Source organism: Embiotoca jacksoni, unplaced genomic scaffold, assembly GCF_022577435.1.
Source record: "Embiotoca jacksoni isolate LCO1_2020_lvr unplaced genomic scaffold, fEmbJac1.0.p SCAF_13, whole genome shotgun sequence".
Taxonomy (NCBI): domain Eukaryota; kingdom Metazoa; phylum Chordata; class Actinopteri; family Embiotocidae; genus Embiotoca; species Embiotoca jacksoni.
Genome location: NW_027185263.1, coordinates 1,978,196 through 2,000,001, shown reverse-complemented (window position 1 = coordinate 2,000,001; position 21,806 = coordinate 1,978,196). Strand labels below are relative to the sequence as shown.

Genomic DNA, 21,806 nt, shown 5'->3' with positions numbered 1-21,806 from the left:
TCTTTACAAAACTAAAAGAATATATATCTTCGGGTCAACCTTACCACTTAGAGTTTGTCAGCTCGGGTGTAAAAGACGTGGATACGACCGGGATTCAGGTCTTTGTTTTTAGACCCGTCTTTTAAATTCACATCTAATGAAAACAACTATGAAAACCGTATCAAATCATTCTTGCAGCTGTGCAGTACTTTTTCTGTGCCTCAGTCATGTTTTGCAAGAATATGAATATACAGATGGACAATGTGTAGGTTATCTTGCTATAGGACGTTTAAACTAACCTCCTCGTGTGCTCCTTTTTTGTGATGAACCAAACTTTTAACAGACCCGTTTTAAAGTTACACTGTTCGTGACAAAAAAAGCGTCACGTTGCGTCTGTTCAGCAAAATTTAAAAAAAAGAAAGAAAAGAGATCCGACTGTTTTTAATGTAACTCCCCTCCATTGTATTGGGGTGAAGGAAGACCTCTAATCTTAAGACAGATATGTCCTATAAACCAGGATAAGGGGTGGGATACATGCTCATGTAATATAGACGAAGTGAACCCTTTAAAGGGTTAGATGTGTTTTTTTTTCTAGATATCCCACCAAACCTAGTAAATTCTGGACGTTTACACAAATGAATCCGCTCGTATTGTTCGTTGCCGTTATTAATCTAATGCTTTAAAAAAAAAAGTGCAAACACAACGCCACCTATCGAACTGATGGTCCATGTTTTCTCTATTTTGTATTGTATGTATTTGTGCTTTCTCCATCTCTCACAACACATCTACCTTTGAAACCTCCCCCCCTTCCCTCCCTCCCTTTAACAACCCCGCAGCGGTCCAAGATCGCCGTCTACGAGAAGATGTGGGGATACATGAAGTCGGCCGAGCCCACGGTCTTCACCAAGACCACGGCCGAGGGCGTGGCGCGGGTCCGCAAGTCCAAAGGGAAATACGCCTTTCTGTTGGAGTCCACCATGAATGAGTACACAGAGCAGCGCAAGCCGTGCGACACAATGAAAGTGGGAGGCAACTTGGACTCCAAAGGCTACGGAGTAGCCACGCCCAAGGGTTCACAGTTAAGGTGGGTGGAATAGTGTAACAATATGTGCTACGTGTTGTTATGGTATTCCACCTTCCCTGGTGTGCCGCCTTTTCTATCTCTATCTGTCTCCACGTTCTGCTTGGTGTGGGGCGGGTGGGCGGGTGGGGCCGTGTTATGTGTTTGTTTTTAGGGCAGAAGTGTAGCGGCTTTTTTTTTTTTTTTTTTTTTTTTTTTTTTTACATCCGTGTTTGTCGCATGCACGTGGGGGCTTTCGCTGTGTTTTGAGGCAGGGGTGGTTTTTATTTCATGTTTTGTGTTCTTTACAGCTCTCCACACCAGGTAACTCTGTGATCGTGCTTGCTGGGGGATTTATTTTTTTTTTGTGTTTTTTTTGGGGGGGGGCAGAGATGTTGTGATGGCATGCTGGAAAGCTCTCTTGACTCATCTAAAAAAAAAAAAAAAAAAAAAAAAAATGTCTTATTTAGAAGATAATCTTGCATTTTATGATTCATGCTGTAATTAGTGAGATATTTCGCTAATGCTACCTCTGCTTTCCTTCACGGTTGACTGGTTCTTTATTTTTCAACTGAGTGACTGGAGTCGTGTTGTGGGAGCCATCTGAACGCTCAGCCCCGGGTAACTCTGCCAGACTCTGTCACTGCCTCCCGCGCATAGTGGAATTTACAGACCTGCCACAGAATACAGTGTCATTACTGTGGGGAGTTGCACTTTCAATCTGCACACTCATTGATCAAAGCCCGCCAGCAAGGTCTCTCTGAGGGGAGTGGATAAGTAGACTGAACTGCAGAACTGCGCAAGTGTTGTCTATGCGTGTGCAGCTTCACATTTGCCTGCACTTTAATTTGTTCCTGTGGATGTTAAGAAAATACCACAGAGAGCACTTTCCTGTGATGCTTTAACAACTGCACGGAGCATTGTTATCATTGATCGCATGTAATTAGAGATCGCGCTGAAAACAACAGAACATGAGTGGTTGTTTTTTTATACTTTGGGAATAGCAACCAACAAAGTAATTTTCTGCGAAGCAGCCAGCTCCTTACAGCCAGGAAATTAAACTCTTGTTAGTTGTTTTCTGTAAATTCCTCTGCCAACGAAGCCCGATGTCGAGCAGAGCAGCCGCCGGTTTGTTGTTTTGCAGCCCGGGCTGGTGCCAGTTTTCAGCCACTGCTTTGACCAGGAAAGAGTCCCTGACAGACCACGGTAGTCCTCTTCTCCGGGCCTCCATCTTGTTGTTTCGGGGGATTATCGTCTTCTGTCAGTCACTTGTCCGGATATCAGCGAGGAAACACACCAGCGACATGGAGAGCTGGCAGCATTGTTGGCCGAGGCTGTTACTTCACATGGCTCCGCAATCGAAAAAAAATCATCAGCTTAAACTGAAATATAGGCCGTGTTGCTTTGTGTTTCTGATCCATTCCCATTACTGACTGGTTTTTTTGTTTTATTTGTTTTTTCGTAATGATACAAATAAATTAAAAGGATCAAAACGCACGCTGAGGCGAATCTCTCTCGCTCGCTATCATCAGATCTCAACGCAGCAGCCTTCAAAAGAACCCATGAAATCGTGATGCACGCTCACTTTAAAAAGCTTTTCACAGACGCTTTATGCGAGTCAATCGTGATTTTCCGAGAACCGCTTAATGCCCAGAAACCCTGTGAGCTTTAAATGAGCTAACGTACATACATGTGTGAGACGGGTCCGAATGACTTGGAGGTGTCTGTTTCGGTGTTTCGGGACTGACGGTGCTGAAGGTGAAGAGTTTGTGCCAAAATTTTGTGTTTTAATTTGGGCAATTTTGTGCCACTTCTTTCTTAGTTAAATATGATGTTTTATATTTATGTAATTTTTGTCCTTATTAGGGTAGAAAAACCCGTAAAAAGAACTTTACAGAATTCAATCATAATTCGGTGTAAAACTAAATAACATTGAACAAATTGAACTTCCTGCCCGGTGGTGGTGCTAAAGGTGAACACTAAAGTCATCAGTAATCATCCTCTGGGGACCACGAATGACTGTTTAAAACTTGAAGGCCATCCTTTCAGTGTTTGTTTCGCCAGCCAAGCTGTTGCAACAGCGTTTTATTCGAACACGACACAGATTAAGTTTAAAACCACAACAGTGGCAGAATTACAGGAGATTATTTGACATTATGTTCCCGTGCGAAGAGAGAGATTTTGCGTTCAGTGTGCGTTCGGGTTCCTCGAATGGGATTAATGCACTTTTCCACCCTTGTCCCTCTCTTACTGCTACTCCTCCCTCCCCTCCCCCCCCTCTCTCCCTTCCCTCCCAAATTGGACAGCATACTCACCCCTCTCACCAAATATGTTTTATCGTTTTCAAGAAGTGCAGTTAACCTGGCCGTGTTAAAACTCAATGAGCAAGGCCTGTTGGACAAATTGAAAAACAAGTGGTGGTACGACAAAGGAGAGTGTGGCAGCGGAGGCGGTGGCGAGAAGGTTAGCCGCTATGTCGCTATGCCCATGTGACCTTGATGCGGGTAAAAGAGAAATGTGTTTTGTTGGTAACAGGCGCATCTGCCGGGTCGATTACCTTAAAGCTACGCGGACAACTTGGAAAGCTGCGACCTTTAATCTGAAGAGGAGAGCGAGTACTGTCGAAGCAGAAATATTCTGCCGTAGTTACACGACATAATTCGCTATCAGCGTCTTAACTCCTCAAAACAAGTATCTCAGCACACAACGGCGGGCTTGTTGTGGGTGTTTTTAGTGCACCAGTGAGCATGAAGTGCATTTTCTGAGCCAATAGTTTTGGTTCGTCAGTACCAGCCTCCCGTGTTGTAAGAAAGGTCCCGGCAGTATGCGCCCGTTCCAGAAAAGCGATGCAGCCGGGGCCCCACAAACATATATATGTCTGTTAGCTCCGCCCCCGTCCCACCTTAAATATCTCCCAATAAAACCCCGAACCTTGCAAAAACAGACACCTCCATCGATGAGCAAAGAGACATGTAGCACCAGTGGGGCTCCTTCCTGGCTTCGTCACTTTGTGAAAGAGTACTGAGCTGCTCTTGTTGGGCTTCTTCTGATTGAATAACATAAAATAACATGTCCTATGATGTTATTTATGTTATTTTCCCCACCCCACCCTTTCCCCGGTCCCCCCCCGTGATTTGAAGAACGCCCGTAAACCTTGCCGTATTGAAACTGAGTGAAGCAGGAGTCTTAGACAAACTGAAAAACAAATGGTGGTACGATAAAGGGGAGTGCGGACCCAAGGACTCGGGAAGTAAGGTCAGTCTCCACCAGCCTGGGAGCCTCCCCTCCTCTCTCTTTGTCTCTATGCACACTTTTTTATTTATTTATTTTTTATTTTTTTATAGCGCCTGGCAGGCAGTATACCGTTCTGTTATTACGGCAGGCTGGCTGATAAGACACGCACATAATACTCTGAGAGAGAGTGACAGACATGCAGGTAGAGGCTCGAGGTGTAGCCGGAGGGATACAGCATGACAGACACAAGGCATGCCGCAGCGGCTTTTTTACAGCAGCTAAGCTGTGGGTTGCAGATAAAGGCACACACACACACACACACACACACACACACACACACACACACACACACACACACACACACACACACACACACACACACACACACACACCGGCTGTCACCTAAAACGGTCCCGGGGCATGCTCAGACGATACTGTATGTCACACTAGATTCCAGCAGCATGCCTCGGCTTTAGTAGAACCCTCCAGATGAAGCTGAGGCGGCGGCCGTGTTTCAGACAAAGCAGCTCGTACCCTCGTTTACCCTCGTTTACCCTCGTTTACCCTCGTTTACCCTCGTTTACCCTCGTTTACCCTCGTTTACCCTCGTTCACCCTCGTTTACCCTCGTTTACCCTCGTTCACCCTCGTTCACCCTCGTTTACCCTCGTTCACCCTCGTTTACCCTCGTTTACCCTCGTTTACCCTCGTTCACCCTCGTTTACCCTCGTTTACCCTCGTTCACCCTCGTTCACCCTCGTTTACCCTCGTTTACCCTCGTTTACCCTCGTTTACCCTCGTTCACCCTCGTTTACCCTCGTTCACCCTCGTTCACCCTCGTTTACCCTCGTTTACCCTCGTTCACCCTCGTTCACCCTCGTTTACCCTCGTTCACCCTCGTTCACCCTCGTTTACCCTCGTTCACCCTCGTTTACCCTCGTTCACCCTCGTTCACCCTCGTTCACCCTCGTTCCTCCTAATCAGATCCTCGCAGTGCAGGACGCACGCACACGCTGTCGTAAATAAATTTAAAAAAACAAAAAAACGAGACTTGCGGCATGACGAGCAGTCGTCTGCGTAATAAGTTGAACGAACCAGGCGATTTACCAGAAGGCCGATAAATGGCAGGTAGAGCGCGCAGAGAGATCAGCTGCAAACATTTAAATAAAAGGAGGTCAAAAGGTTGACGTCAGAGTTTAAAGACAGGCGGTCTGAGAGGGGATTAAAGGACCAGTTCATCCAAAAGACAAAAACACCGATTTTCTCACTTAACTCGGGTGATGATTGCTCATGAGGTGAAAGGGACAGGCGCGTAACGGTGTCCTGGTAACAGCAGGAAGTTCCTTATTGTAGATTTACTGTTCATCAGTTGGAGCTGCAGCACTGGTTGTGACGGAGGCCGTTGGGTCCCTGATTTCTACAGTTTACAGCAAAATTTGCACTCCTTAAACAACTCAAGACGCATATTTATAGATTTGGTGTGAGTTACAGTTACCTTAAATATTATTATCTCTGACAGGTTTTGCTGATAATTCACAGAAAAAGACGTCATCCAATGTCGTATGTGTCTGTACAATGTTGGGTATATTGTAGCTCAATTTTAATGGTGCTAATTTGACAAAAGAAAGGTTTGAGTGTATTGTTATTATAGAGTATATAATACTGTTATTATAGAGTATATAATACTGTTATTATAGAGTATATAATAGTTATTATAGAGTATATTGTTATTATAGAGTGTATTGTTATTATAGAGTATATAATACTGTTATTATAGAGTATATAATACTGTTATTATAGAGTATATAATAGTTATTATAGAGTATATTGTTATTATAGTGTATTGTTATTATAGAGTATATTGTTATTATAGAGTATATTATATTGTTATTATAGAGTATATTGTTATTATAGAGTATATTGTCATTATAGAGTATATTGTTATTATAGTGTATTGTTATTATAGAGTATATTGTTATTAGAGTATATTGTTATTATAGTGTATTGTTATTATAGAGTATATTGTTATTATAGAGTATATTGTTATTATAGAGTATATTGTTATTATAGAGTATATTGTTGAGTGGTGCACTCATCGATTTTGTCTGGAACGGTGAGCGCTCATCCAGAATAATCAGGACATTATTTATGGAGAAAGATGTTCATTTTATTTGTATTTTTTTAATTCTGCATATTGTAAATCTACTATTAGCATATCTAAAACCAATTCAAACTCTTTTCACTACTCGACAGCGCTGGACTTAAGTGAGAAAACACCCTCTTTGTAATTTGGTTAAACTGACTCTTTAATGAAGTTTATGGAGGATAATCTTGTTTTATTGGTAGAGTATTGATAACACGGCTACAGACTGAGAGTGTAGACGTATGTAATGAAAACAGAAATGTGCTGTGAGTGTGATCAGTTGTGTGTGATGTGAAGTGGATGTGAGATTTCTCCTGATTCGCCAGTCTTAGAAGTGTTGAGTGACTGTGTGCACCTGCTGCCGCTGAAGCTCGCGCTGACGTCTGTGTTTTTGCTCCCCTTCCCGGCCGGCTGCAGGACAAGTCGTCCCAGGCCCTCAGCCTGAGCAACGTGGCGGGGGTCTTCTACATCCTCGTCGGGGGCCTGGGCCTGGCCATGCTGGTGGCCCTCATCGAGTTCTGCTACAAGTCGCGCAACGAGGCCAAGAGAATGAAGGTGGAGGCCCAATCCCAATCCCAATCCCAACATTACCATAACCCAGAGCCGAGCCAGAGCCAGAGCCCCAGGCCCAGCATCCCCAACTTAGCCGAGTTCAGCGAGGGGTTCAATGATTACGGCAGCGATGGGGAAGCTGACAAGATGTAGAAGCTAGAAGGTCCACCCAAAGTCTTTGCTCCCCCCCCCCCTCCCCCCCCCCCCCCCCACCACCCCCCTCTCTAGCTCCCTGCACAGACACTGTAAGTGAAACCTATCATCTCCCCGTGCTAGCTTTCTCCGTGCTGAGTGACTGTGGTGACCGGTGGCAAAAGCTCTCCCCACTCTGTCCTCTCTGCTCGCTGTGGTGGTGTGACGTCTCCGGTCTGCGCTCCAGCTTTTTCTTCTCAGTGTGACAGCGGGCGACGAGTCATCTTCAGACGTGACGTCGCCTTTCGACCGCTTCGCAGCTTGCGTGTCTGCAGACGTTGGCCCTCATTTATCGAACCCGCGCCGCCCAGCTTAGAGTCGGCGGGAAGACGGTAGTCGTGATCAAGGTTTTTATTGATCCCTCTTTATTCAAATCTGAGGAGGAAAACGCAACTTCACGCATGAGCTCAGGTAGTTTCCCCGGCGTAGGAATCATTACGACCCATTTAAAAGCACCGTTTTCTGAGTTCTGCTTTTAAATCTAAGTGCTGCTGTGACATTGCTTCTTACACTCGGCATGTCCTGTCAGAGGACGTAAAACGCACGATAAATGAGGACCAACATCTCAGTTGTAGACGCACGTCTAACATGAGTGAGGGCAGTTCGTCAACTTGTAGAACATCTGAAGCTCAAGTGCCTTTTTTTTTCCCACATAAGAAACCTTGAAAATTATATTCGTAGCATTGAGGGCCTACACACACACACACACACACACACACACACACACACACACACACACACACACACACACACACACACACTCTTTCGACTGTCAGTTACAATAGACCTTCAATGTAAAGCCGCATGACGAACTGAATGAGCGAGCGGCCCCGAGCACACAGGACGCCCGATATAATAACGCCACATTTAAGCTCCGTACATTGTACGGCCGCAGTAAACACAAGTGAGGCCCCCCCCCCCCCCCTCCTCCCCCCTCACCCCCCCCCCCCGAGCCGAGCTCACTTTATTAATGTGGGCTGCTTCCACTGGTTATTTCCCCCGGGTCCCGGACCGTTCGACTTTCAGATACCTCCCCTCGCTCGGTGTATATCTGTCCAGCGTGGTTATGTGTCCCCCATCAGCACTCCAGCGCCAACTCTTCATTAGCTTGACTGTTGCTTAGTCAGCTTCCCTGTCCCGCCTGCAGCTGTCACTCACTGTGTAATAATTCTGTTGCCTTTGGATTTACATGTAGTATGGGGCTGGCTACTGTTCTGAATGGCTATGAAAGGTGTTCTCTGACTCTAACTGTGTTTATATATATATATATATATATATATATGTGTGTGAGTACAGCTGCACTGTACGTCTTCTACGTGTTGTTTCTGCAGATTGGAGTTTTAGTTTTACTTCAGGTTCTTGAAGAGAGAAGTTTTATAATTAACGTTGGCGAACAACAACGCAACACAAACCTACGTATTCTAGGTTTTAGAGCTTTGGAACGTTTTTCTCTTTCTCTTCTCTTCTGTCTTACATCTTTTCTCACTTGGCTTCAACACCCAGTTATGATAAATTATAATTGCAAAAGAAAACATGCTACGTCGAAGCTAACCTTAAAAAAAAAAAAAAAAAAGCATTTATCCAAATGATCTCCAAACACATCCTGAAAGTCCAATCTGCAACAGTCCTAGTTTTCGTATTCCCACCTGCTTGCATGCACAAACCTTTCTCTTTACTTTTCTCCCCAGCTCACATTTACAGAAGCCATGAGGAACAAGGCCCGTCTGTCCATCACAGGCAGCGTCGGGGAGAACGGACGGGTGCTGACGCCCGACTGTCCCAAGGCCGTCCACACCGGGCCTCCCATCCGTCAGAGCTCCGGCCTCGCCCTGGTCTCCTCTGAGCTCCCGTGAAAACCAAAAACCTCTCAAGTGCCTTACTCCAATAATAACAACAACAACAACAAGCAGTAATCACACCGCCCACAACCAGAAACAAACCTACCAAGAAACAGGATCCACTCAGCCGACGGGTCTCCTCCGGTGGGCGCGACACGGCCGACAGAGGAGCCGACAACAAATCCCACTGTCAGAGGTTTGAGGACTTGTTGTGGCTCGGTTGACTTCTCTACGAAATCTGTGGAAACCAGAGGCAGAACAATCGGTTCTTCTTTTTTCTTTTTTTTTTTACTGTGTTGACACATGGAAGTTCATGAAAACCCACTGGAGCCATTCAACCTTTTCAACTCCAGTGACAGAAGAGGAAGGACGACAATGAATAATATCATGATATATGATAAAGATAAAGACCAGAAAACTGTAAACTTGAAATTCAAAACTGTGCATTTTTTTTTTTTTCTTTTTTTTGTTGATTGCTGTGAATTTGGCAAAAACTGAACCACAATCAAGATTGTTTTCAAACTGAACAGTATTTGCCACACAGACACGAGCAGCGTTCGAGAGACAACTATCTCACCAGATATCAACGCGTGACGCTGGGAGGGGTCGCGGCCCGCTGCCACGAAGATATGATGGAAAATATTTGTATTGATAAAAACAAAAATGAAGTCTATTGATACTGAATATATGAGCAAACATAGGAAACTGTGAAAATAAGTAAATATGTATATTCCGTGAAAAACAAAATGAAATCTCTAGCTGTACATAGGGACGACTGTGTAACATGCTTGCTTTTTAAACAGATGTACATAGAAGATATTGTAGTGAACAGACAGACAGTTCTTTTTTGTAAATCATCTTTAAAGATTTTATTCATCGCAATAATGAAAAAGACGATGCCACTTGAAGGAGGAGACGCGTGGAAAGGCAGTGTTAAAAATTTGTGTTGAATACTTAATTGTATTATATAGGAACATTCACACTCTTATTGTGAAAGGGTATCAACTGCCCAAATACTCTGATACCTGTTACATACAAATTAATAAATATATTCAACAATGAATGTTAACTAGCTCCACCCCCGATCCTTAAACCACACCCCCTCACTGTGCAGACGTAGACCCGGAGAGATGCTCACGAGTACAGCTTTATAAATCAAGTTACTGCAGTCAAGAATATAACTATTTTTTTCATTCTTTAATCTATTTTTTGTACTCGGAAATTCAAAAGAAATCGTCTGTCTGCTGGTTTTAAATGTCGACGGTCAAGTACTATCTGGGTAGATCTTTTAGACCATTACGTGTGTGGAGACATGAGTCCAAACGAGGCAAAATTGAACAATACCATTTCTCTCACTGTATGTTATTTGAAATGTCTATGCTATTTCCGGTAAGACGTGGAACCCGAGCCGCCGTTTGTATGTTGAACAATGATTAGAGCCCTTCCTTATTCAATCACTGTGGATCCTGCGGGGAGGCTGGACGCCCTGTAGCGGAAATGTATTTGCTCCGGTCTCGCTGACTGAAGCGTCCTCATCTCTCTTCTGAAATGTGCTACGAGACGCCACATCTTCAGCAGCACCAGCCCAACAATGGGTGTTGGTTCATGGGGTTTTTTGTTTTGTTTCTTTTTGTTCATTCCCGGTTCTCATCCGGTCCGTTCCCCTCACACATGCTGTAGCTGAGCTGGACCGGGGGGGGGAGGGGGGGGTTTCACAGCGGAGAAGTCAGCTGAAATAGTCCAGGTCATGCCTTCTTGTCCTGCCATCTGTCTTTAGAGCTGAAGTGTAATACGGCGTCTTATTTTGGATTCAATTGTACATCTTTATTTTGATCTTTTTTAAGTAAAAACAAATTTCAAATTGCAATGTACTGTGTCATTATTGGAAGTATGAATGTTTGTTTCTGTTGACTATTTGAGGATCTTTTTATTATTTTTCAAAGGTTTTATATTGAAATTCCCTTTGACTGCGGCTGAATTACCGACCCTGCAAAGCCAGGTAACCTCTCCGGGACCTCGAACCTCCGGGGGCCACAAATCACTTCAGATTTATGTTACAGTTGGTTTGTAGGACTATTAATTGTAAGCTCCTTTGCTAATTAAAAACAACAACAAAAAAAAAGCCCATGGATTGTTAGACATTTTGGGAGATGTGATGTTGACTGATATGTGATCTCTCCAAACAGGAAGTCCAGCACTAACCAGGTGACAACCATCAGTGACGTCACCCGTTGGTTTGTGAACGGCTGGAATGAAGCCACGAGTTCAGAATTTGGCCGGCGCCATTTTGCTTGTTCGGAGAGGTTTGGAGCAGGAAGTGACTGACGGTAAATAAGATACCTGCACAGACAACAGCTTAATAGAAGTCCACTATTATAAGTTGTTGTTTTGCTACTGACAGGTTCAAAGTGTAATTCTGAGTGTCTGACAATGTGATGGAAAGGATTCCTACAGTTGAAGAATCGAAGGCAAAGTTCACTTTTTTTTTCCACGTTTTGACCGAAATTTCCTAATTTAAAATATTCATTAAAAATAATCCGTAACAGCTGGCGAAAAACTTTGACTGGATTCCCGTTCAGGAGAATCGCGACTATGACCATGAGTAATATCAGAAGTTTGACTTTTGTTCATACATTCGTAAGACTTTTTTCACGTTTTGGTCGCCATGCTATAATGTGACTTTTTTGTTTTACTTTTGGACAAAATGCTATAGTATGACTTTTTTCCCATGTTTTGGATGAGATACTACAGCATGTTTTGGACGAGATACTACAGCATGTTTTGGACGAGATACTACAGCATGTTTTGGACGAGATACTACAGCATGTTTTGGACGAGATACTACAGCATGTTTTGCCTCCCGGTCAGAAGATTCCAGGTTCGATTCTTGCCCTTGACAAATTATGGACTACATTCACAAATTAGTCACCCATATTATGGATGATGAACTTTCCTTTAAAGTTATTAGTTTTGCAGGAACATGCAAATTCCACATAGAAAGTCCTCGGCGGGAATCGAACCCAGGACCTTGAGACTGAGAGACGACAACGCTGACAGGTGCACCACTGTGTTGGCTTCTGTAAGTTGAACGGTCATACTTATAGCATGTCTTCTGAAATATGAACCAAATATTTCATGCAAAAGTTTGACTTTTTTCATCACTTTTCGGACGACATGCTATAGTCTGACTTTTTTATGATATTTTGGACGACATGCTATAGTATGACTTTTTATGATATTTCGGACGACATGCTATAGTCTGACTTTTTTATGATATTTTGGACCACATTCTATAATATGACTTTTTTTCCCTTTTGGACGACATGCTATAGTATGACTTTTCAAATTTTGGACCAAATAGTAATAATAATAATTATAATAAATAGTAATATTTTCAGCTCCACTCTGCTAAAAAATAATGCTTCCATACTTTTACTTAACTTGGGTTTTAAAATGGAGGAACTTTTACTTTTAAAGGAGGATTATTTATATTTTAATATTTGCACTTTTTCTTCAGCCAAAAAGTCTTAAAAAAAAATACTAAAGTAAAAAGTATGTACTGATAATCACTACATTCAAGCTGATCTACAGACTCTTTCCTCTGCTGCGAGCCTTTACTGCCCTCTAGTGAGTAAACATTAGATAAACAGCACACCGACATCAAAAAACAGACGACATCTCGCACCCGTTAATTTAACATTTTGAACTTGTAGTTTAATGTTAATTCCATGCTGTGTTTCAGTAAGAATACAGATGGTACTTGTGGCTCCGGTGAGAATATCCAGTAGTACAAATCAGATTCACGTTACACATACTGAACAGAAGGAAGAGAGGAAAGAGAGACAGAGTTGAGATGAGGAAACCTGAAAGAGTCAGGAGAGTAAAGATACAGCAGGCCTCTATTTCCCAAACTGTTTTTATATAGTGCCAATGCAAAAACTGCATTACGTTACAATCAAAGAGTGTTGAGCATTCCTCTCCCACGCGCACCCATTTTTTTTTTCGTCTGTTAAAAAGCCATTACCTAACTATCTGCCATTAGCAAAAGCAACCTCGCAGCACAATACTTGGTCCGAGAGTGGACGAGAACAGAGGTGAGAGTGATGCTCGGAGAAGGGGGACATTCTGATGTTTGTCATTTTAAAAAAAAGAAAAAGAAATACTGATGTGTTGAAGGAGCGGGTTTGGTAACCACAAAGTAAAGAGGGCACTTAGTTCTTCCTAAAAGCTTTAACGCATCCCTTTTGAACCTTCCATCGCTGCTTTAGTTCCTCAATTTGATAACTGAAGTGTTTCAGAACTTGACAGAAGCACAGACAAGATTTATGTTCATCGACACGCATACACAGGAGAAGAAAAGAAAAGAAAAGTTGAACGGCAACGAATGGTCTTTAAATAAACTCTTGCATATGTGTGTTACAGGCAAGCGTACTTGGCAACAGATGATAAAGCAAAATAATAAAAAAATAAAAATACACCAAAACAAAAAAAACGGTAAAAAGAGGACAAACCTTAAAGGGTACAGGGCGTCTAGATAAGGAGAAACCCCCCCGGGGTAGTGGAGATGAGGACCCGAGTGGAGCCCTGAGGGGCCGGGGGAGATGACGTGCATACGAGGAGGAAAAGGGTGAGACAGGAGGGTGAGAGATGGAGGGAAAGGGAGAGAAAGAGTGTGAGCTGTAGATGAACCCAGCTGGAAACTGTGGCGGGGGACAGGAGCTAGTGCTGGAGGGAGAGAAATAAGAGGAGGAGGAGGAGGAGGAGGGCTCGTCTTCTGTCGTTCGGTCTCACTGGGCCTCTTCCTCCGCATCTTGCACTGCTTCTTTGCTCTGTTCTTCACCTGAAATCACGACACAAACAGGAGCAATGATTCAGATCACACAACCAGGAAGACGTTTATTCAGAACAAGTGCATCGACACAACTACAATACTCATAATGCAACTGCAGAGCGGTTTCCTCACCTGCTGAGATGCAGTGTTTTAAATTTAATGGCACAACAACACAAGTTATTGCACAGATCTCTGTGTTTAAACATGTTTTTAATTTAGCATTAAAGCTGCCAGGTGCTTCAGTTGAGAGCCAATTATCACACAGGATAACGTGGGTGATTTTCTGTTTTAACAGTCAATAAATCCCATAAAAAGACTGAAATAAACAATTAAATGAATCTAGTAATTAAGTTGTTAGTTTAGATTATTAAGGGCTTTGTTGACTTTAATTTTAATTTTTTTTTTTTTTTAAATCACCAAAGTTATCCCTTAAAAAGATTTAATAAGAGAGTAGTTCTGGACAATAACATGAAAATTAAAAACACGTAAAAAAAAGTTTTCGTATTTGCTGGACGAAGACTTTAAGGTTCGAGCTTCAAGCCGCGGCCCGTGAGGACATGCAGGACAGCGAGCCGGAGTTAATTCGGTGTCGGTGGTCAGATTTACTGAGGGGGGTAACAAATGCCTCGTGAACCTGTGCGACCGGTTGCCTGGAGAGGTTACCATGGAGACGGCACAGCCATCCGTGTAATGAAGAATTAAGAGGCGACAGATAACAAAGGACGTGAGGATCCGTCGTGATTAAAATAGAAAAAGCGTAACGGCGCTCATTAGCGTCCACGGCTAACCGGGACGCGGCGAGAGAGACGCAGCGGCAGCCGTCGCATGCTGTTAACGGCGGTTTGTCCGTGATGTCACACTTCCATGAAGCCGTGGTCGCACACACGTGCAAGAAAAAGGACAAAAAAAAAAAGAAAAAGGACAGCTTCCAACTGTGCCGTCCTAGAAAAGGGTGGACTTTAAGTGGGGGTGGGGGGGGGGGGGGGGGGGGGGGGGGGGGTGAAGAGTAAAAATAAATAAGCCCACAACAGGAGGAATGACTTACAAAATCTATACTGAAGAGGAGGGAAGAGAGATGTCCTTAAGAATCTACAGAAGAATGAGGGGGGAGATGAAGAGTTAGAGGAGTGGGTGAGTACTGAGGCTGGAGGGAGGGAGGAAGGGAGGGAGGGAGGAAGGAAGGGAGGAGGGAGGGAGGAGCCTCGGAGGTCCGAGGACACCCGAGGTTATTCTGCTGAAGTACTTCAAGAATATTTCAGAGGTCTTTTAGGTAAATTAGAAGATCAGAGACTTAAAATCTGAGGGAGATAAACCAGCTGGAGTCGTTTGTAGAAGCCTGAGGAGAAAGGAAAGGCTCGCTCACCGTCTCCCTGCACGTCTGAGGTCCATAGTGTCAAGTTGTCACGTAGCAGCTGCATGATAAGTGTTGAGTCCTTATAGCTCTCCTCGCTCAGCGTGTCCAGTTCTGCAATGGCGTTGTCGAACGCTTCCTTCGCCAACCTGGATGGAAGACAACACGCTCACGTTAAAGCAAACTGGACAAACAAATAGAAATACTGCAGCAGGTAAAAGGGACTTTTTCTTAAATCCAAAAGGGGACTTTAAGGATTTCTGGCCGGTAGGAGGTAAAAAAACAAAAAACCATCATGATATATATTCATCATTATTTTAGTTTAGTTCAAGAGCCACCTGCTCCAGAAAAAAAAACCTGCTTCAAATATCTTCCAGCAGGTGTTCATGACAATAAATGTGAAAACGGTAAAAACCAAAACAATGTGGAAAAATAGGAAAACGGAGTTTAGTAACAATCGATAATTCTGCTTTTGTTCGACCTTTTCCAGCCGTAAACCCACAAAAAGTCACCGCCTGGATTTACAGTCGTTTGTCTTCGTCCGAACCGTTTTGCACATTACGTTACCTGCAAGCGCGGTCCGGCGAGTTGAGGATTTCATAATAGAAAACAGAAAAGTTAAGGGCCAGTCCCAGACGGATGGGGTGCGTTGGAGGGAGTTCGATCATGGCGATGTCGCTTGCAGCTTTGTACGCTACCAAACTGTTCTCAGCTGCCTCCTTCCTGTCGTTGCCTGTAGCGAACTCTGCCAGGTACCTGTGGTAATCTCCCTTCCTGAGCGCGGGGGGGTGGAGGGGAAGGGGGGGGGGGGGAGACACAACAACAACAACAAGTCAGACACACATCAACTTTCACACAAACAAGTCAGGGCTTCTGATTCAAATGTCCCGACGTTCAAGACAGTCGATCCAGATCTTTCATCATCCAATTTAAAACACCTAAAATAAAAATCTCTCACCAGCAACCGTGTTTACGTTCACGACGAACATTTCCCCGTTAAAAGACTGTAATTAAAATAAGATTTTTGCTCGGAAACATGGGAAGAAAAAAAAGAAAACAAAGATGCGAGATAAGAAACTCAAGCCCTTGAAAGAGTGACGTCACAGAGAAACCGATGTACACAACAACCTGCATATCAAGTAAACACAGCAGAAACAATAGGCTTCGTTTTGAATGTGTTTGTATATATTATATAATGAAATAGGAAAAAGGTGCATTGGGAGAGATGTTCATGTCCGTATACTGATCCCTACATTTTGTAGTAGAAAACCTTGGACTCTCCCGTGGTTGCAGCTAAGATGAGGTGCTTGTCCAGTACGTCCAGGATGTCGTTGCAGATTGATTTCAGCTCTTTCTCCACCTGCAGACAGACAGACAGGCAGACAGACAGACAGGCAGACAGACAGGCAGGCAGACAGGCAGACAGACAGGCAGACAGACAGGCAGGCAGAGGTCAATGAACGGTGTGCTGACATGAACTATTACAGCTGCCAGATCAAAACTCCCCTTAAATATTTAAAAAGGAGTCGAGGCAGCCGAGGTTCAACGTCAAACTCTGATTTGATGTTTCAAAATTTGTAAACGACTTACAACCGGACAGGAAGTAGTGACGTTCCCTAAATTATTTAGATTTCCTCGACCGCTCGGCGGCGGTTAAACGTGGGCAGCGGGAGCGTTTGTGTTGCCGTTCGGCGCTACAGAAATAAAATAGAATTTGCCGCCGAGAGGCCGAATCAGTTCTGCTTCAGTCCAGCTGGTTTGTATTTTAATTATCGGGTCCAATTTGTCACCAGATTCACAGATTCTTCTGTCCAGCAGAGCAAAAAAAAACAACCAGAAGGTTTCAAGAGAACTTTCCACTAAAGTAGGCGTGTTGGATGTCTGACCGTTTTCCTGTATTCTCGGATCATCTTTAGTTTGTCTTCGCCGCCTTTGTTTTCTTCTTTCTGTTCGAGGCTGCTGATTATCCTCCAGGAGGCTCTTCTGGCTCCGATCACGTTCTTGTAGGCGACGGACAGCAGGTTCCTCTCCTCCACCGTCAGCTCCACGTCCATGCTGGCCACCTTCTTCATCGACTCCACCATTTCTGAGACACACAAACACACGACGTTAAGGACGCTGGGAAATATAAACATAAATATTCATCTGTTCCTCTGACGTTTTAGACGGGAAGCATTCAGTTCTTATTCAATATTCAATCATTTGTAAACAGATTTAGAATTTTGGTCTTTTCAGTCCCAGTGTCACCGCTTGTTTTTTGTGTGTATTTAACATTTTTAGGAGTACATGAAAGTTTTGAAAACTTTTGTCCCGGAGTCTCAAACATCGATATCGTTCTACCGTCCCAAACCGTTTCCTCGTGTTGTCGCACCACTTCTCACGACCGTCTAAGAGGTCAGTTTACTGACAACACCGGTGGAGGATCTGGTGTTTGTTCACACCCATATTAGGGGAACAATTCTCATTGGAACAACTTGCGACTGAACAAATAGTCCCAATAAAAACCCTCCGAAGGTGTTGTGTGCGATGACACAGTAACCGGGACGCTGTTCCTGGGAAGCAATCTTGCAGCTCAATATTTATTTTTCCAACGCTGTGAGCATCATAAACTCATCTCACCTCCGTCGTATTGACGCGGAGGCGGATATCTCAAGAGATGGAGATCTCAAATCTGACAGGACAAACCTCCAACTATCCACACGGCTAAATCCAATTACGGATAAGTGTGAAAATATATCTTTGTAATTTCAGCCAAAACTGCATCCACCATTACCATGATGACCCTTTTGTGGGTATAAGAACCATTGGCAGATGTTCTTAATTGAGAACGAGCCCATCCTCCCCCCGTTAATGGAGGATTTAAACCCCCAGCGCAGGGCCTTGAAAGGTTCCTGTCATCCTCAGTGTTTTATTAATGGAGCGCTTGGGACTCTGCCCGGGTAATAAAGTCCTCCGGTGAAGACATGCACCACCTGTGGACACCTACGGCGGGAGGCTGGGAACCGGGCCAGGGCGGTGACCCAGAGGGCCGAGACGCATCAGATGCGATTTTGTCTCCGTGGCGTTTTTTAAATTCAACATCTTCGGTGAGGCTCGCTGCGATGTGAATCCAGGGATGAAATAAAGATAAACACAAAACCTGACATTCTGATCCGAGGGAGTAATTAATCAACACAACAAGCTGCTCTTTTAAATGAGACCCAAATGGAGCCTCTTCGTTGACCGGGGCCATAAACACCCACGTTTAACTGGGTCTGCTTCTGCTTTTATAGATCGACCACAGATATATATATAAAAACACGTTCCTGAATACTACAATACCGTCTTCAGTGTGATTGCATGCTCTCTCTCTCTCTGCCAGCATCAGGTGTGGCCCTAATTATGTTCAACACTGCAGATGAGTCACTCGCCCCCATGTTTAACGTGTCACTCTGCAGCAGGGCCGGGCAACGTGATGAAACCAAAATATGCGCTTCTTATGCCGTCTTTTTTTCAACGACGCCATCGCCGCACTGAGAAACGGTTCCCTCTCGGTGATCCGAGCGGTTCCACGTAGATCCCTCGTTTTGATTAATGAAGCTATTTCGCAATCGCGATACGTCTCGAGAGCAAAAAAAAAACAAAAAAACAACGTTGGAAGTCGTGAATAGACATTTCAGTAGACGGGTTTGTTTTTGTTTTTTTTAGCGGCTGCGCCCGGCCCTGCCCCGGAGGTGAGAGTAGTGTGCCAATCATTCGGCTTTTCGCGCTGCTGTCTGCGGAGGTCTAACAGCAGCGTGCCGGTGAAACCCGACACACGACGGTTTACCGGCCAGGAGGAGCACGATGCTGCTTCCATCACCTCCTCCACTATTGCGCCTGCACAATCTGTGGTTTCTCTGTATGGATAAAAAGGGACATTACATGCAATTCAGACTCAAAGTAGACAATGCTTTCAAGGCCACTGGGCACCGCTCTCCTTACTCTTATGTATTCTTGATTTTTTTTTTTTTTAAACATATTCTTTCATATTTTTTCTGCAAATTGAAAAATTCACATTAAAACATGTCGGTGTCAGCGTACCTGGTGATAAATCACTTTGCAGCTGCAGCACCAACATTCAGTGAAGCCTTAAAAAAAAAAAGAAAAAGACAATTTTCCTGCCTGTACTGCACCAACTTGTTTTTGTGATATTTTATTCCTTTTTGTGTTTCTCTCTCTCTCTCACTCACTTCAGAGAAACGTACCTAAAAATAGCACCGGCTGGTGTATTTATTTGTACGATCATTAACCCATGAAATGCATTAATAAACAGGGATTGTATGTCAATGGTGGAGAGGCTTTTATGTGCATTTAAAAACAGACCTGAAGCCAATAAGCAAAGCGCAGGAAAGAGCCGACCTTTGACACACATCTGTGGACCCGACACGCACCGAACATGTCGACTACAATTAACAACACTGCAAAAAAATTAAAAAGAAATGTGGAAAACGCAACTCCACTGAATTGCTGTCGTGGGAAAATGTTATTCATCAGACAAATGGAGCTGCGAGATGTCCTTTTGTGGAGAGTGGAGAAGTTAACACACTGTGATGATGACTATTTATTCCAATCTAATATTTATTCTAATCTGTCAGAGCGTCCGAAAGGCAAATGGAAAACCGTCACTGTGCCAAACTACCAAAATAAAAACTACTATAAACACTCATTAAACCAGGAAAAGTCATCTTGAACGGCGTGCAGATGGTGTACATAATTGTACTATAGTACCTATTGTGATTTTATTCTGATATTCTATTCTGAAACATTTTTCAAGCATAAATGCCCACCAAACAAAAAGCCTCGCAAATTACGATTTTCTGCTTTTCATACCTATAAAACAACATATTTGAAGTAAACCTGCATCAATTATACAATTAACCAAGTAGTTGATGTTAGAAAATTGATCACCAACTATATAAAAATGGATGAAATGCTAAAACTCTGATTTAAGCTTCTTACATTTGGATATTTTCTGATTCTCTTTATTCTGAAATGAAATAAACTGATTATATTCCAGCTGGTCAGGACAAAACAAAACAAAATATTTTAGGCTGTTTTTGGGGGGAAAAGTGGTCAACACTTCTTCATTTTGATGTTTTTTAAATCCAAACAGATTGACAGATGATAAATATATTCCTTATTTGCTGCCCTAACTTGAAACCTTGGACTGATAGAAACTAGGATGCATCTTTCACAATTTGTCATCATTTTTCTGAAAAATAGAAACTCACGCAAGTGCTATAAAGATATATACTTTATGCACTGGTTAAAGTATATATAATATATATATATATGGTATATAATGGGGTCGGATCTGATTTCAACCATACTATATCTCCAGATAAGATAAATAAATCACCTATGGAGCCAAACACAAACTCCATGCTGAATCATACTAAATGACACCTCCAGATTTGGACTGGTTGTCTAATCTTAATATTGACGAGCAGCCGAATAACTTCTGTTCAGACAGAAAGGCTCCAGAAGTCAATGAGAAGTTCGTCTCCGCTGAGCTCCGACGTGTCACCGTGTGTCAGCAACCACCGTGGCCGTTTTCGAGTAATGTGTCGCGGCTTACTGCATCCGGTAAATCCCGTTTGTGGTTGTGGTTGTTTTTTTGTTTTTTTGTTTTTTAGGTGGGTACTGCGGGTTCAGGGGTGGTGGTGCTGGTGGTGTTAGGTGGGGGTGGAGACGCTTTTTACTCTACCGCTGGATTATTATTATTATTATTATTATTTTGAATGGACTCTGGTCGAGGGGGGGGGGGGGGGGCTGAAGAAAGGCTAGCCAGCTAAGTTAGCATTCTGGGTAGCTGGAGCTAACTAACACGGGGGGAGGAGGTGGAGGAGGAGGTGGAGGGGGGGCACCGAGCGGACTTCACGTTAAATGTTCGCCGCTTTAAAAACAACGGAGCCCGCCGCCGCCCCGGTGGAGATAACGGCGCTTTTCCACGTGAACGGGAAACGGCTAATTTACACGGGAGGGGGGGGGGGGGGGGTTAGTGGTGGTGGTGGTGGTGGTGGGGGGGTAAATCTCCGCCATTTTGTCTCCTTTCGCCCAACAAACCCATGTGAACTGCTTTACCTGCGCCCCCCTCCCCCTCCTCCTCCTCCTCCCCCCTGCGCAGAGAGGAGGGGGGAGGAGGGGGGGGGGGCAGACCGCAGTGACCGTTATCTACCGCAGACTCACCGTCGTATCTCTCCGCTTGTTCGGCGAGTTTCGCCTGGTAGACCAAGTTCTCTCTGTCCGCCATGGTGTTCGGGTTACTGGAGGGCGGCGGAGGGGGGGGGGGGGCGTCTCGCGGCGTCCCGGTGGAAACGGGGGGGATTATCGGCCGCGCTGCAGTTCCTGCTGGTGGTTCAGCCAAAGGCACCGTCGCTCCGCTGAGCCGAAGACCCGCCGGTAAGCACTGCCGTAAAGATGGCGTCGCTGCTCCATCCGGGAAATCCACGCAGCAGAGGCTCCTCCCCCTCCCCCCCCCTCCTCCTCATCCTCCTCCTCCTCCCCCCCCCCCCACTCCCCCAAACTATCAAACCAAACTCAATTCAAATGCTGCCAAATCCAGCATCAAGCGATTCTTAACAAGTTAACCCCCTAAATAATTCA

At 44.2% G+C, this 21,806-nt stretch overlaps 2 protein-coding genes across 5 annotated transcripts in view; one reads left to right on the top strand and one right to left on the bottom strand.

Moving 5' to 3' along the window:
• LOC138196112 (glutamate receptor 4) overlaps positions 1-10,864 on the top strand; it is a 107,366-nt gene extending 96,502 nt beyond the window's left edge. The window contains exons 13-16 of one of the 3 annotated variants that reach the window (XM_069145862.1): positions 816-1,063; positions 4,180-4,294; positions 6,833-6,970; positions 8,848-10,864. In XM_069145862.1, coding sequence (XP_069001963.1) covers positions 816-1,063; positions 4,180-4,294; positions 6,833-6,970; positions 8,848-9,012 — 666 coding nt within the window. In that variant the 3' untranslated portion in view covers positions 9,013-10,864. Of the gene's footprint in view, positions 1-815; positions 1,064-3,387; positions 3,503-4,179; positions 4,312-6,832; positions 6,971-8,847 lie in introns of those variants that run through there. The other 2 variants (XM_069145860.1, XM_069145863.1) reach the window with 2 other exon arrangements.
• A 1,821-nt stretch (positions 10,865-12,685) lies between these two features.
• Positions 12,686-21,576, bottom strand: LOC138196115 (14-3-3 protein epsilon). Of its 2 annotated transcripts, XM_069145869.1 has the most exons (7): positions 21,390-21,576; positions 17,066-17,265; positions 16,433-16,539; positions 15,747-15,953; positions 15,192-15,328; positions 14,874-14,917; positions 13,792-13,837 (listed from the first exon to the last, which is right to left on the bottom strand). In XM_069145869.1, exons 1-6 carry the CDS (start codon positions 21,451-21,453, stop codon positions 14,910-14,912), a joined length of 723 nt encoding a protein of 240 aa, XP_069001970.1. In that variant the 5' UTR covers positions 21,454-21,576; the 3' UTR covers positions 13,792-13,837; positions 14,874-14,909. The 2 variants fall into 2 exon arrangements, with proteins under 2 accessions (XP_069001969.1, XP_069001970.1); XM_069145868.1 differs by lacking the exon at positions 14,874-14,917 and having other exon boundaries at positions 12,686-13,837; positions 21,390-21,573.
• Between the last annotated feature and the right edge of the window lie 230 nt (positions 21,577-21,806).